The sequence below is a fragment of the Nicotiana sylvestris genome, chromosome 12 (assembly GCF_000393655.2).
Source record: "Nicotiana sylvestris chromosome 12, ASM39365v2, whole genome shotgun sequence".
Classification (NCBI taxonomy): Eukaryota; Viridiplantae; Streptophyta; class Magnoliopsida; order Solanales; family Solanaceae; genus Nicotiana; species Nicotiana sylvestris.
In genome coordinates, this window is record NC_091068.1 from 140,283,795 (window position 1) to 140,300,333 (window position 16,539).

General features: G+C 40.9%; 1 protein-coding gene across 1 annotated transcript; it reads right to left on the reverse strand.

Annotated features, from left to right (window-relative positions):
• Positions 1-276: 276 nt before the first annotated feature.
• On the reverse strand, positions 277-13,102 carry LOC104246892 (UDP-glycosyltransferase 73D1). Its single transcript, XM_009802792.2, has 2 exons — positions 11,539-13,102; positions 277-353 (listed from the first exon to the last, which is right to left on the reverse strand). Exons 1-2 carry the CDS (start codon positions 13,005-13,007, stop codon positions 347-349), a joined length of 1,476 nt encoding a protein of 491 aa, XP_009801094.2. The 5' UTR covers positions 13,008-13,102; the 3' UTR covers positions 277-346.
• Positions 13,103-16,539: the final 3,437 nt, after the last annotated feature.

Consider the following 16,539-nt stretch of genomic DNA (forward strand, 5'->3'; position numbering starts at 1 on the left):
CTTTTTACCCATTTTATACTCTTTAACAATTATAAAGCAATAACGCGTAGACAACGAAAATTACAATAAGCAGAAGAAATGTAGTAAACTATCTGAAATATGTATCGAATACAACTATTTGAGCCTCGACCACCCAGAACTGGTGTCACAGTTTCACAGACGGTCTAAGAATACTACATACAAAGTTTGAAAGATAAAAGATACACTGTTTCTGAAATAAGTAAAGGAAACATGATAAATGAAAGATAGGAGATGACGCTAAGGCCCGCGGACGTCTGCAGGACCACCTCGGGTCGCCTGTGTGATCTGAAGACAACACCCTCACTGCGGTCCAAGCACTCCGATATTAGTATCTGCAAACAGTGTAGAGTATAGTATCATGACAACCGACCCATGCTGGTAAGTGTCTAGCCTAACCTCGGCGAAGTAGTGACGAGCCTAGGACCAGACTACCAAATAAACCTGTGCAGTTATATCATATACAACGGAAATAGAAGCAGATAATTACAATTAAAATTTGGCAGGGGAAACATGCTTCGGGGAATAACAGATAATAATAGAATATCAAGAAAATATAAAGAAACCAAAATCCAATTACTAACAAGGATAAGGAAAACAAATATAGAATTCACTTTCATTTCACATCTTGTTACAGGTGTGCAACCCGATCCCATTTTATGTGTCTCGTTGCAGGCGTGCAACCCGATCCCATTTCGTGTGTCTCGTTGCAGGCGTGCAACCTGATCTCATTTCACATGTCTTGTTGCAAGCGTGCAACCCGTTCCTATTTCATATATCACATTGTAGGCGTGCAACCCGCTCCCGTTTCATATATCTTGTTGCAGGCGTACAACCCGCTCCCGTTTCATATATCTTGTTGCAGGCGTACAACCCGCTCCCATTTTACATATCTTGTTACAGGCGTGCAACCCGCTCCTATTTCACATATCTTGTTGCAGGCGTGCAACCCGCTCCCATTTCACATATCTTGTTGTAGGCGTGCAACCCGCTCCCATTTCAAATATCTTGTTGAAGGTATGCAACCCGCTCCCGTTTCTTTTATCAACACCAATCATAAAAGGGTCCTGGCAAGGGAACAATAATATCAAAACAAACATCCCAGCAAGGGAACAATAATATGACAATAACAGTCCGACAAAGGAACAATAATGATAATAATATTCCGGCAAAGGAACAATAATGATAATGACATCTCGGCAATGGAACAATAATGATAATAACATGTGAAGAGCAATAAACCACAACGGAGTCATAACAATTACAATACAAGACTCACGGGCATGCTTTATACCGATGTATAGATACTCGTCACCATGCCTATACGTCATACCCAACAAGTATCACGTAGCAAATAGGACACAACCCCTAATCCCTCAAGCTAAGGTTAGACCAAACACTTACCTCGGTGCCATGGATACAATTCAAGTCTCAACTATCGCTTTACCTCTTGATTCCATCACCAATTCGCTCGTATCTAGCCACAAGTTACTTAATTACATTAGTAAATGCTAAATGAAGCAATTTTAATGCATGAAAATGAGTTTTCTAAAGTTTAACCCAAAAAGTCAAAAATTGCCCCCGGGCCCATATGGTCAAAACCCGAGGTTCGAACAAAACCCGATTACTCATTCCCCCACTAACCTAATTATATAATTTTGTTTGAAATCGGACCTCAAATCGAGGTCCAAATCCCCAATTTTTGAAAAACCTAGGTTCTACCCAAAACACCTAATTTCTCCCATGAAAATCATTGATTTTGAGTTGAAATCATGTGAAAAAATGTTACTGATTGAAGAAAATAAGTTAATATTGACTTACAATCGATTTGGAAGAAGAGTTGTCTTTGAAAAATAGCCCAAAAGTGTTTTGGTTTTGAAAGAGTGTGAAAAATGAAAGATTTTCGGCTAAGTTATAAAATTACAGGTTGCAGATGTCGCAATTGCAACCAGGGTTCGCAATTGCGAACCCACACTTCCGCTAAGCTCGTATTTGCGATGCGACCTTCGCATTTGCGAAGTCGCTTATGGGAACGACATGTCGCATTTGCGATGACTGACCAAAACGGGAAAACATTGCATTTGCGATAAATTCCTGGCAATTGGGAGGAAGGCTGGCCTGGGCTATTTTCGCATTTGCGACATAGCCTTCGCATTTGCGAGCCACTGAAGTCTGCAACTTTCTAAGTCCAAAATCCACACCGTGGCTTATCCAAAACTCACCCGAGCCCTCGGGGCTCCAAACCAAACATGCATACTAACTCAAAAACATCATATGAACTTATCCGTGCGATCAAATCGCCAAAATAACCTCTCAAACAATGAATTTAGCATAGAAATCCAAGAAAAATCTCAAAACTTCCAAAGTATCATCTTTCACAACTACAGGTCCAAATCACCTCAAACGACTTCCGTTTCTTACCAAATTTCACAGACTCATCTTAAATCACATATAAGACTTGTACCGGGCTCCGGAACCATAATACGGGCCCAATACCATTAAGTTTTGAACACGTTTCATTTCCAACACTCATAAATATTCCAGAAAATAATTTTCTTTAAAAATTTATTTCTCGGGCTTGGGACCTCGAAATTCGATTCCACGCATACTCTCAAGTCCCATATTTTCCTGTCCGTGTCCGTTTACCTAAAATATTTACCGAAGTCAACTTAAATTCATTATAAAGTCAAAATTCATCATTTTTCACAAATTTTCACATATTGGCTTTCCGACTATGTGCCTGGACTACGCATGCAAATCAAGGTGATGCTAAAAGAGGTTTTTAAGGCCTTGGAATGAAAAATTCATTTCTAAAACCAGTGATGACATTTTGGGTCATCACATGAACAAAGCATGCCCGAAAGATTACTTTCTGTTACCACATACCGACCAGCTCATCGACGCAACGGCGTGACACAAACTACTGAGCTTCTTAGACGCCTACTCTAGTTACAACCAAATTCTAGTGGCTGAAGAAGACCAAGAAAAGACCACGTTCATCACTCACTGAGGAACATACTGCTAAAAAGTAATGCCGTTCGGACTCAAGAATGCAGGGGCGACGTATCAAAGGTTAGTAACCAAGATGTTCAAAGAACAACTTGGTAAAACCATAGAGGTTTACATTGACGACATGCTAGTAAAGTCGAAAAAGAAAGAGGATCACATTGGTCATCTGAAGGAAGCCTTCGAGGTATTGAGGCAATACAGAATGAAACTAAATCATGAAAAATGTGCCTTCGGCGTAACTTCAGGAAAGTTCCTTGGTTTTCTGGTGTCACAAAGGGGTATTGAGGTCAACCTGGATCAGATCAGGGCCATTGAAGGAATACCGGAGACATTGACCAATAAGAAGCATGTGCAGAAGTTAACAGGACGAATAGCCGTCCTGTCGAGGTTCATTTCACGATTATCGGACAGATGCCATAAATTCTTCAATGTGCTAAGTAAATACCACGGACTGCAGTGGAACTCAGAATATGTCGACGCCCTGAGAAAGCTGAAAGCATATCTATCTTCGCCACCACTACTCATCAAGGCAGACCCGGGTGAATGCCTACTAGTGTACCTAGCAGTTTCCGAAGTCGCGGTAAGTGCAGTCTTGATCTGCGAAAACAAAGGTACGCAATCTCTGATTTACTATATCAGCAAAACCTTAATTGATGCCAAAACGAGGTACCATCACCTTGAGAAACTAGCTTTGGCATTAGTCGTAGCTTCACAAAAGCTTAGACAATAATTTCAATATCACCCTATAAAAGTGGTGACAATCTTCCCTCTCAGGACCATCCTACACAAACCCGAATTATCGGGTAGATTGGCCAAATGGGCCATAGAATTAAGCGAGCACGACATAACATACCAACCGCAAACTGCTATTAAGTCGCAGGTGCTCGCCGATTTCGTCGCTGACTTCAGCACAGAAATATTGCCTGACGTAGAGCAGGAGGCGCTCCACGCTTACGCACATTCCGACCTCTAGGTCCTCTACACTGACGGCGCATCTAATACATCGGGATCAAGACTGGGACTCGTCCTCGAGGTTCCTATGGGCAAAGTAATTTGCCAGTCCATACGATGCCCCGAGATGACTAACAACAAGGCCGAGTATGAAGCTGTGATTGCAGGATTGAAATTAGCCCTCAAATATGGCGCTCGACGACTCGTCCTCCATTGCGACTCTCAACTCACACCGGGACTTTCCAAATCAAAGAACAGAGACTAAAAAAGTATCAGTCAGAAATTCATAAACTACTGCTAGAATTCGATGAATACGCCTCGACCAAATACCCAGGGCGCAGAATATCGAAGCAGACGGCCTCGCCGAGTTAGCGGCAACCACCAAAAATATCAACAAGAAAAACGTGGTCACACTTCTCCATTCTGCAATAGACCAAGTTGAGGTACATTCTGTAAACCTAACTTGGGACTGGCGCAACCGTCTCGTAAAATATTTACAGGATGGAACGCTCCCACAAGATAAGAAAGAAGCCAAAAAGTTTTGAATATAGGCAGCCAGATACAGCCTCGTAAATTGTGATCTCTGCAAGAGAACATTTGGCTGCCCCCTGGCCAAATGTCTTAGGCCAAATCAAACAAGGCAAGTACTGGAAGAAGTACATGAGGGGCATTGCAGCGCCCACACAGGAAACCGCGCCCTCATCTGATTCCTCATCCGTGCCAGATACTACTGGCTCACCACAAAAAAAGAAGTCGCGGACTACGTCAGGAAGTGTGAACAGTGTTAAAAGTACGCCCCTATGATACACCAAGCAGGGGAACTCCTTCATTCCATCATTTCGCCATGTCCATTCATAAAGTGGGGGATGGATATTGTTGGACCCCTCCCGGCAGGACGAGGTAAGGTACGGTTCCTTTTGGTTTTAACTGATTACTTTTCTAAATGGGTGGAAGCAGGTGCATACACTCAAATACGTGAGCAAGAGGTCATCACATTCATATGGAAAAATATAACATGCCGCTTCAGTATCCCCAAAGAAATCAGCTGTGACAATGGACCTTAGTTCGTCGAAAAGAAAATGACCGAGTTTTCCAAAAAATGGCACATTAAACGAATACTCTCCACACCATACCATCCCGCCAGTAATGGCCAAGACGAATCCTCCAATAAAGTAATAATATTGAAAAAGAAGCTCGAGGACGGCAAAGGGCTATGGCGTGAACTACACTGCACTACGCCAAAAACCAGCACAGGCGAGACACCATATTCACTAGTCTACGGGACTGACGCAGTTATACCCGTTGATATCGGAGAGCCTAGCTTGAGATACTCTGATGAAAGCGAACCAAACAACAACGAAAGTAGGCTACAAGATTTGGATGAAGTCGAAGAACGAAGAGACATGGCCCACATAAGAATGGTAGCCCATAAGCAACAAGTAGAAAGGTATTACAACAAGAAGGCCAAAGTGTGACCGCTTAAGGTCGGAGATTACATCCTCAAAGCTCAAACACAAGCAACGAAAGACCCTAATGAGGGAAAACTAGGAACAAACTGGGATGGACCATACAAAATCACGGCGGCAGTAAACAAAATAGCATTCCAGTTAGAGACAATGGAGGAAAAACTACTCCAAAACAACTGGAATGTCGCCCATCTCAAGTAATTCCACTTTTGAAAGTAGGCGCCACCTAAGTCGTACTCTTTTTCCCTCATCCGGGTTTTGTCCCAATCGGGTTTTTTTGGTGAGGTTTTTAATGAGGTGGCAAGGGGGCCGTCTTGAGGTTCGAAGTATTATTCATTACCCCGCCCATCAACATGCTCTCTGGGCTGAGTAATGAAGGATCTGGACATAGATAATCAAATCTTCATTATATGTACAAAGTCGACATGTGTTCCTACAAGAATATAATCAAATATCCATTGTATGTATAAAGTTGACATGTATTTCCTACGGGAATATGACCAAACCTCCGATGTGAGCGAGAATCCCAATGGCCAAGGACATCGACGAAAATGTAAGTTTGACCTCGTTCGAACTATAACGGGATCCTACTTCGATGATAGTTCGAAGTGACATCCCAATGGCCAAGGCCATTGACGAAAATGCAAGTTTGACCTCGTTCGAACTACGATGGGATCCTACTTTGACGACAATTCGAAGCGACATCCCAATGGCCAAGGCCATTGGCGAAAATGTGATTTCGACCTCGTTCGAACTACGACTAGATCCTACTTCGACGACAGTTCGAAGCAACATCCCAATGGCCAAGGCCATCAGCAAAAATGCGAGTTCGACCTCGTTCGAACTACGATGGGATCCTACTTCGATGACAGTTCGAAGTGACATCCCAATGTCCAAGGCCATTGACGAAATTTTGAGTTCGACCTCTTTCGAACTACGACAGGATCCTACTTTGATGACAGTACAAAGTGACATCCCAATGGCCAAGCCATCGACGAAAATATAAGTTCGACCTCGTTCGAACTACAACGGGATCCTACTTCGACGACAGTTCAAAGCAACATCCCAATGGCCAACGCCATCGACGAAAATGTGAGTTCGACCTCACTCGAACTACGATGGGATCCTACTTCGTCAATCGTTCAAAAGCAGCACCCCAAAGGCTAAAGCCACTGACAAAAGAAAAAGTAATCGACCTCATCCAAAAGCTAAATCGACTTAACAGTTCGACAGGTATCCCGGATACCATAGATATTGCAAAGAGCACTACCGAATCGGCAAAACAAATTCTATGTTGCATCAAAATATTACTTACACCTATCTTTACAACGGGCTTGAGCATGCCCCATACAGAAGTCCCTAAACAAAAAGTAAGTACAAAAAAAGATTACATGTCATCCCCATTTGGGTATGCATCTTCATACCAAGAGTCTGAAGTAAGACGGTTCGCATCATCAGAGTTGATGTCATCCCCATCAGGTGTTAGAGGGTCGTACCCGCATGCCTCACGAGCTGCATGAGCTTTGGTATGCACAACCTAAAGTTCTGCATCAATTACCCTCCCCTCGAAATGAAGAGCCTTGTACACATCAAGTCGGGCCTCAGCATGGACCCATAACTCATATAAGCATCGAGGCACGACCGGATCGGCCGAAGCGCGTGACGTAGAAGGTTGTGAGCGTCGACTTGCATCCTTTTCTCTTAGCAAGGCCACTTGTCCATTCAAAACAGATAGCTCTGCCTCCAACTCCTTAACACACCCCTCAAGCCCCGCGACCTTAAGCTTAGAGGCCTCCTTCTCCTCGGTCAGCTCTGACCTACAAACACAGGGGGTATCCTTAGAGACCGCTAATCCAGAAATAGCCATCGCCAACTTATCAGAACCGACACTTAGTTCGCCCTTGAGCCCCTCGATCTCTACTTCCTTCGTACCCAATTTAGCGGTCCTACTGGCCACCTTTGCTTGTAAGTTGGCATTCTCAGCCATCACCCCCCTGCTTAACTCAAGCTCATCTTCCTTCACCTTAAGGGAGGCCTCAAGTTCACTATTAGGGGAAACAACCTTCATAAGCTCCTCATATCGCTCCCTCAGCTCCTCGACCTTGCGTACCATTTGGTCCTCCCTCTATTTGAGTCCTTCACGGAATAATTTAAAATCAGGGTCCTAATTGTAAATATCGGCCATTACACGATGCTTAGCGCGATACTGTTGATACTTGGAAGACATCTTCCCGTAATGGCCGTCCTCTTCCTTTCCTGATGCTCACGCTCGATCTCTATAATAAGGGTCTAGCACAGACAAAGAGAGAAGTTAAAAACAAAAAACACAGGTTGACAATCATAACGCAAGCCCAACGACGAAAAGGAAAAGAAAGGCACCTACCCGTAAGGCCATACCGGCAACGTTCTGGGACAACTCCATGTCGCTCATCGCCCTAAGCACCTTGCTTTTAAGGGCAGCACATAAAGGAGCTAAAACAGACGCCACCTGATTGCAGTTCAACAACAAGTTGTAATCCCCCGGGATAACTATGTGACGGTCAGATCCCTACGCTATGACCTCCATGTGAGTATGGCGACCTATGAACTTGCGAACGTCCTCTGGGTCGATATCTAAACTTGAGCCTTCGCCCTCGACACAACGGCCTCCTCCAACGTTGGACGATGCGCCACCCTTAGCGGAGTGCATGGAGCCGGCCCTAGGATAAATTCCTTCCGTTTGGGAGATCTCCCCGCTAAAATAGCGTCGACCATAAATATGGGTACAGGTGCCGTCTGCGACACCCTACTTCTACCAGCATCCACGGACATATCCTTCCCAAGCTCCATTCTCCTCTTTTTTCTCGATAACGACTCATCCCCGTTAGAGGACTCATCCAAAAGGTGCGGGGTTGGTACTGAAGAAGCCTCCTCCCTTATGACCATGTCCCGAGAGGGACCTTCTACTTGAATCAGTTGAGGATGACCCCCCTCGAATAGACTCATTCAAAGTAAACTGCATTCCTGCGGAAGCCACGGTCTGTCAGAATGCAGGGACTGGTGCCCTTCGCCTGGAAGCTCTTCGGCCTGTCATCATGAAGAGTCGTATCAATAGACGACGACATATAACCAACAAAGCGATAAGGGGAAAACATTTACCGGATAGAACTCTCGAGCCATAACATTTTATGAAGGCGGGCCAATCTCGGGTTTCCGCTGCATGGGGCAACAAACGGGCTACCCAATGCCTTATGCTGGTAATAGGGCGGGGTGGATGTCCCATTGCTGCAAACAAGAAATAAACAAACCCTATAATGAATATAGATGAAGGAAGAGTAAAATGAGTGGCGACACTTACGAGTCTCGTTCCACCGCTCCAGGAACCTGGCGGAGTTAGAAATAATGTGTTCAGTTTTGACAAAGAAATACTTATGCCAAAACTTGCGACTTGCTCGGTCGTCAGTCCCAACCACCAACCCTTTTGTGCCACGGTGCCTCAAATGTACCATAGTACCCCTGTGGAAGTTGGCGGAGAACAGGTGCAAGAGGTGATGGATAGAAACATCGCATTCCGCCAACTCCGCATACTTGGTCAACAACAGAAGTATCTTGAGCGTATATGGCGAAGGTTGTGCCGGGAAAACTTGATAGAACCTATAGAACTCTTCCGCTAATGGGAGGAGGGGAAAAGAATATCCAATCATGAAAGGGTACTCGTAAAAAGCGCAGTACCCAGGTCTGTGGACCTCTACGAAATCCCTTCCCGCTGGAACCATGCCAACAAGAGTGGGAATGCCATACTTTGCACAAAGAGCGTCAATGTGAACTTGTTCGTCTCAGAGAGTATGAGGGTAGGAGTAGAAGGGGGGATCTTTTAGGAAGTCACTTCAAGACATGGGGTGTCTTGGCAGTAACTCCTCTACCGTAGGAAGACTATCACCTTCTTCTACCGCCATATCTTCACCGCCTAAAAGGGGCGCCATGGACAACAGGGCGGCCTCAAAAACCCCTTCATGAGATCGATGTGATCTTGTCATGATTTCGTTAAAAGAGGTAGTGACACAGCCAAAAGAAAAGGAAGAAGAAGAGGTTGCGGACGAAGAGGGTGAGAAGAAGAAGCAGAAGGTTATTAGGACAAACTCGTAGAAATACGGAGGGGTAATCAGGAATGAAATGACCAAGAATTTTCAAAAAAAAAACCCACCTATTTATAGGATTGGGTGGTGCCAGAAACGAAGCGGAAGGTCGTAGAGTAGCACCAGAATCGAAGCAACAAGCCATCAATCCCTGTCTCGAAAACACGCATAATGATGACGCACGTGAAGATGACATCATTTCCCGGTAAAAAATATCACCTAGTGTCTTGCTAAGCATGCTGACCGCCCACTATTGGCTAGGCCGTAACGCCTCATAGGGTCAAATTTCTCCGTAAGAATGCATGGTGTCCGCTCATCGAGGACACACCAAGTTGCAATCTCGACAAGCGGAGGGACTAACTATATGGGTCCAAATTTGAATAACCACGACCGTTGACGAGTACGACGAATGACGAGATCCTCGAAGTTCGACATCCTGCAGAGGACGACCTTAAGGCGAACAGGAGGCTATACGACCCTTGCAGTAGAGCAGGCTCATTAGGGGACCTTAGGAATATTCTTTCGAATATTCCCTATAACTTGTCTTTTAAAGCTTAGAAGGGTTTTGGTCCCTTATATATATAGAGCGAAACAACCTTGTAAAGGGCGCTGGATATATCTTCCCTAACTTATAATACTTGTTGTAAACTCGTTTACATGGAGGATTGACTGGGTTATTATTTAAGTCTTCTTTTCCAAGAGATAAAGGGCTCTTATTCTCTACATTCTCCTGGTCTATCTTTGGTTCTAGAGATTATTATGCTTAGCTAAGATTTACCCCTTCATTTTCTTTGATTGATTTATCAAAAAGGTTCCGATATTTTGAGTCAAACAAGTATATATTCCTATATTATTTTATAGTATATGTGTATATGATTTAGATCTTATAGGATTATTGTCCGAAAATGGGGTGTATATTATTTGGTGAGGCATACGTCATTTATGTTGGCTGTAATGTATCACATTGAGAAAATAGGTATAGGACCTTATTTTTAAAGAAAGGGTTAATAAATGCCTTTATCCTTTCTTTTCTTTTTTTTTCTTTTTTTGAGGAAAAATGGGATAAAATGCCTTTATCACGTTAACGCAAGTTGTTATATTTCTCTTCTATTGGTCTTGAAGAGAGGAGATATATGTTCTAAATTTCTGCCACAAAAAGTTGCCCTTGTCTTCTAAATGGGTCCATTACTTATGGTTTTCAACTTAATTTAGTGACCTTGCCGCTAGCGTCACGAATTATTTATAACTTACCGTTACATTTGGTAATTTTTTGACTTTAAATTTTTATATTTTACAGTTAATGATATAATTTTATAGGTATAGAAGTTCTAAGAGTACGTTTAATATACATCAAAAGTTTTTCTTTTAAATTTCGTACTCAATCAAACAATATCATATAGACTGAAACGAATTGAATATATATTATATTGTGTTTAAAAGTTTTTAATTTTCACTTCTTAAATTATGAATTGTACGCTAGTACAAATGTAAGATTTCATGCCCTACATGCCACAAGTTGCAATAAGTATCTTTTGAACAAGATAATATTATGTTGTAATATCCTAGACAAATCTCATATTGACAAATTATGGGAAGAGATATTGGATATATAATAAAAGAAGCCTAAAAATATTGGAATGCATTTTAAATTCGTATAAATCTAATTCCATCTTCCTATTGCTGGTCAGCTAATTCCCAGCCATATGTTAGGCTATTTTTTATCCCAAAAACAAGAAGAAAAAAGAAGATATATATGTGCATGAATGGAGATGGTCATAGAAACTACAAAGTTGATATGGTAATTTCGCCCAGATTACCATAAAGGAAAGTGAAAAATAAAGAATAGGAAAGATAAATGTTCAACAATACATAACTCTTCATATCATGCATATGTTATAACTTGGAAATAAATGCAATAACAAAATTAAATTTTATTGATAGTATAAAAATTCTTTATACTGTCAGTACATATAACTTACGACTGGTTTAAGAGGTCCTGAATGAGGTTCAATATGTTGATACGAGAAGTTCCATTTTCTTCCATAGTTCTCCTTGCTACCAATCCAAGTTCTTTAGCTTTATTTCTTCTCATTTCCCCTTCTTCTCCTCCATCCATTAGTTTCTCCACTGCATTTGCAACTTGTACTTTGTGCACTAATACTCCAACTTTCTCTTCTTCTCCCCATCTAACAGGAATTTCAACACCAACTTGAACTCCAATTCTCAAAACTTCAACAATGAGTTTTTCATTGAAGAATTGTTCCGCAAACATTGGCCATGTTATCATAGGCACACCACAACTCACACTTTCTATCGTGGAATTCCAACCACAATGCGTCAAGAATCCTTTAATTGCGGGATGTGACAATATTAAAACTTGTGGGGCCCAACCTTTAATTACAAGTCCTCTCTCTTTGATTCTCTCCTCAAAATTTTCAACCATTAGCCATTTCTCCAACTGGGGATCTAATTTTTGGCCATTCTTAATTACCCAAATAAATGGCCAATTTGATGCTTCTAATCCAAGACCAATTTCTATTAACTGCGACGCGATTAGTCTGCATTGACTACCAAGGCAACAGTATAGAACGGACTTATTTTTCATAGTATGAAGCCATTTTATACATTGTTTTTCATCAATTGAAGGTTTATTCCCTCTTTGATACATATCTAAAATATTCTTATTGCAAAGTGATACTGGTCCAATGCACCATACCTTTTTGTTAATAGCTTTGCTATATTCCTCTACACATCCATTCTCCAATTCTGTATATGTGTTGACCACTACTCCATATGCACTTGATTCAGCCTCTTCCATTTTGTCCCGAATATCATCTAGGTCAGGTAATTGCATGAACGCACCTGGAAGCTGATTTTTCGATATTTCAATATTATGCATGGGAAGTCCTGGTACAACGAAACGTTCTGTATCGGATTTGACATGCAAATAAGGCCTATGAATTTTTAAATTATGAGAACTTAACAAAGAAAAACAACACATCCCGTGGAAAACAAGCCTCGGGACGTTGAATTTTCGTGCTATTTGTGAAGTCCAAGAGAGACACTTATCTGAAATTATGCAGCTCGGAGGAAAATCATGCTCTGTCAAAAAAATTTCTACTGGTTTTTGTAACGTGTTAAGTGCTGTATAAAAATTTCTTATAAGGTCACGTGAAGGAACGCTATCAAGATTTTCACAACCAGGTGGTAAACCAACTTCTTCACTAGGAAATGGGATTTGTATGAGTTCAATTTCTTTTCCCTCGGATTCTCTTGACCGATTGATAATTGTTGCAAATCTTGAAGCGTTGTGTGGTGTAGTTACTAAGCTTACTTTTACGCCATTTTCGGCGAATAGCCTAGCCATATCTATCATAGGAATCATATGGCCTTGAGCTAGTAATGGGATTAACACGAAATGAAGTTTTTGTGAATTGGTTGATGACATTGTTGAAGAAGAAGAAGAAAGTTGTAAATTTGCAAAATGAAAATTAGCCAAAAAGTAGTAATAAATTATGGGTTTAGGTGGAAAGGAAGACTTGCATTTGGCTTAAAATTGTTTTTTTACTAAGTCTAGGAAGGTTAGCTTGACTGGTTCTAGATTGTAGAACAGGTTTGGGTTAATATAAGAAATGGTGTAGACTTGGTCTGCATTTAACCAGTTGGTCATGAGTCAATTGCGGCTAGACTTGAATCTAGGTTTGTATGGGTTGACTCAACTTGGCGTATACAGCGGATGAAGTGATTTGGACGGCGGCCGTGCCACAACACTGCTTACACGCACATTGTTTTTTTTTTTTTTTTTCAAACCTATAGGTGTTTGGACATGAAAAATCTTTTGCCTTTGAAAGTTCGAATATAGTGATATTTGAGAAAAGTAGTAATGTTTGAAATTAAATTGAAAAAGATAATTGAAATTGTTTGGAGACATGCATCACTTGGGGAAAAAATTAAGTTTAACTTTCAATAACTAACCAAAAAATCAATTAAACTGTCTTATAGGTATGAGTGGGTCCTTTAACAAAGTCATTACCTTCATCCAAAAAAAAGTCACATTAAAAACAGATTATTTTATTTTTTTAATAAAAAAGAACTAATGAAACAGTATAATAAAATAGTCTAAAAACAAATAACTTCACCTTCACTATGATAGTCTCAAGCATCTTCACAATGGGTTGTTGTTTAGCTTCAAGAATCCATGAGTTGAATGATTCTGTGCAGTTGTTATCCATCATTGGGTTCTTGTATTGGGTGTCTAAATATATTCTACCTATTTCAACAACTCTTTCATACAATCATCAGATACTTCACCTAACTACCTCAACATATCATTACATTCTTCTTCATACGTGCTCCAGGCAGACTACAAAAGTAGTTTTATCATCTCATCAGTATGCCTTATTTACATCAATTTGCTTCAACGTGCCTCACACAAAATCTAGGATGAGCTTCTGGGCATACTTTCCTAATAGCTTCCAAGAGTCCCTGCATGTCAAATAGTTTCAGATTAATGTAGTTGCTACTGTAAGGAAAAAACCAAGTGATAAAAAAATTAAAGTACCTTCTGCATATCTGACATGAAGGTTATCCCTTCACCTTTTTTCAAGTTCTCCATAAACCAATGCCAAGTTCTACTATGTTCCTTGTGTACCACAACCCAAGCTAACAGGTAAAAATGTTTAGCACAATCTTGAGCCACATCCACCAACAATATGCCTTGTTATTTTCCTTTTAGAAAGGTCCATCAAGTCCTATAAAAGGTTTCAAACTTGCTTTGAATCCATTCTTGAGGGCCTAAAAGCACGCATACATCCTCAACAATCTCCTTTTACCTTTTTCCAAAGCATCCTTGGATATCTGGATAACCACATGAGAACCAGGATTGTTGTCCCTCAATTCTTGGGTATATGCCTCCAACTTGTTGTACTCATTTAATTAGCTACCTTCTTGTTTCTCTAACACCATCCTTTTCACTCTTTTTAACTTTGACTGACTCACATTTAGCTTAAATATCTCCTTTAGTTCACCCTTTACTTCTTTCACCTTTTACTTGAGATTATTTTGAACACTTCTCTTAAAATAATGAGCTAAGGTAGCATGGGTAGCTCTTTTGTTCTCTAATACTTCCCCACATTCATGTTCAGTATGTAAAGTTTTTATTTTGATCCCTTGGTTATTTTCATCCTTAAAAATAAGACATTTAAAGAGACAACCACCAATACACTGATATCTAAGTCTCTTCCTGTCAATCTCCACTACATCTAAAACATTCCTATTTGCAACAAAATAAAAACTAATAACCTCATTTGCTTTATCAAGTTTCTTAAATGTCATACCCTTTACTAAGATTTTATATCTATTAATTTGGTCTGTTACCTCAAGTTTTCTTTGCATCTTAAATACCCCCAATACAACATCACTATCATAATCATTTTGCGCATGTTCATTATCTGTACCCTCTTCCTCACTATCACAATTAGTCCCAACAGTTATGTTTCACTATTGGTATCAGTATGTTGAGTTATATTACGAACAACAGTATCATCAAGGAGGTCAATAGCAAATAGATTAATAACCCTAAAATTTTCATTAATGAGGGACTGAAGCTTCCTAATTTGTAACAACCCGGCCGGTAATTTCGAGAGTTGTAGTCCCATTCCCCTATTTTCTGCTCATTTTATAATTTACAATTATTATATGACTTACCGGGTTAGCCGGTTGGGGTATAAGAGAATTTCAAAATGAGTTGGGACACGTAGTCTCGTAATGGAAAGCTTAAGTTGAAATGATTGACCGGATATTGACTTATGTGTATACGATTCTGGAATAGAGTTTTGATGGTTCCCTTAGCTCCGTTGGGTGATTTTGGACTTAGGAACGTGTTCGGATTATGATTTGGAGGTCCGTTGTTGAATTAGGCTTGAAACAAAAATTAAATTTTTGAGAAGTTTGACCGATAGTGAACTTTTTTATATCGAGGTCGGATTTTGATTTCGAAAGTTGAAGTAGGTCAGTGGTGTCATTTATAACTTGTGTACAAAATTTGGGATCAATCGGACATGATTTGATAGGTTTCAGCATCGTTTGTAGAAATTAGAATTTCAAAGTTTATTAGGCTTGAATCTATGTGCGATTAATGTTTTTGATGTTATTTGAGGTGATTTGAGGGTTCGACTAAGTTCGTACGAGGTTTTAAGACTTGTTGGTATGTTTAGTTAAAGTCTCGGGGCCTCGGGTGTATTTCGGGTGGTTAACGGATCAAGTTTGGAACTTAGAGAATTGCTGGAGTTGGAAGCTGCTAGTGTAACAACACCTGCGGAATTTTCATCGCATGTGCGAGTTTGCAGAAGCAAAGGAGTGGAGCACAGAAGTGGACTTGGGGCGAGGTGTGAGCAGAGGTCGCAGGTGCGAAGGATTTGCAGCACCTGCCTGGCCGCAGATACGGCGAAGTGAGCGCATAAGCAGAAAGTGAGAGGTGAGTTGGGTTCGCAGAAGCGCTTGGTGGCTCGCAAAAACGAGTCTGCAGGAGAGGAACCTATCGCAGAAGCAGATGTTTTGGTCGCACCCGCGAAGTCGCAGGTACAAGTGAGTTGTCGCATATGCGAAAAACCTGGGCAAAATATAAACGTTGGGTTCCGAGGGTTTTATCATTTCTTGACTTTGCAACCTCGGATTTAGGTGATTTTTGAGAGGGATTTCGAAGGGATTCTTGAGGTAAGTCACTTGTGGTTAAATTTATTCTATAATTGTGTTTCCCCATTAATTTTCTCACCTAGTTGATATGTTTTTGAGATGTAATTTGGGGGGTTTGAAGCTAGGGATTTAAAGAGTTTATTTGGGGGATTTGGGTGATGATTTGGTGTCGAATTTTGATAAATTTAGTATGGTGAAACTCGTGGTTAAATGGGCTTTTAAGTTTTGTGATTTTTGTTGGATTTCGAGATATGGGCCGGCTTTGAGCTGATTTCAAATTTTTGCTT

Excerpts from the sequence above, each read along its gene's own strand:
- LOC104246892 (XM_009802792.2), bottom strand. The coding sequence starts at position 13,007 with ATGTCATCAACCAATTCACAAAAACTTCATTTCGTGTTAATCCCATTA.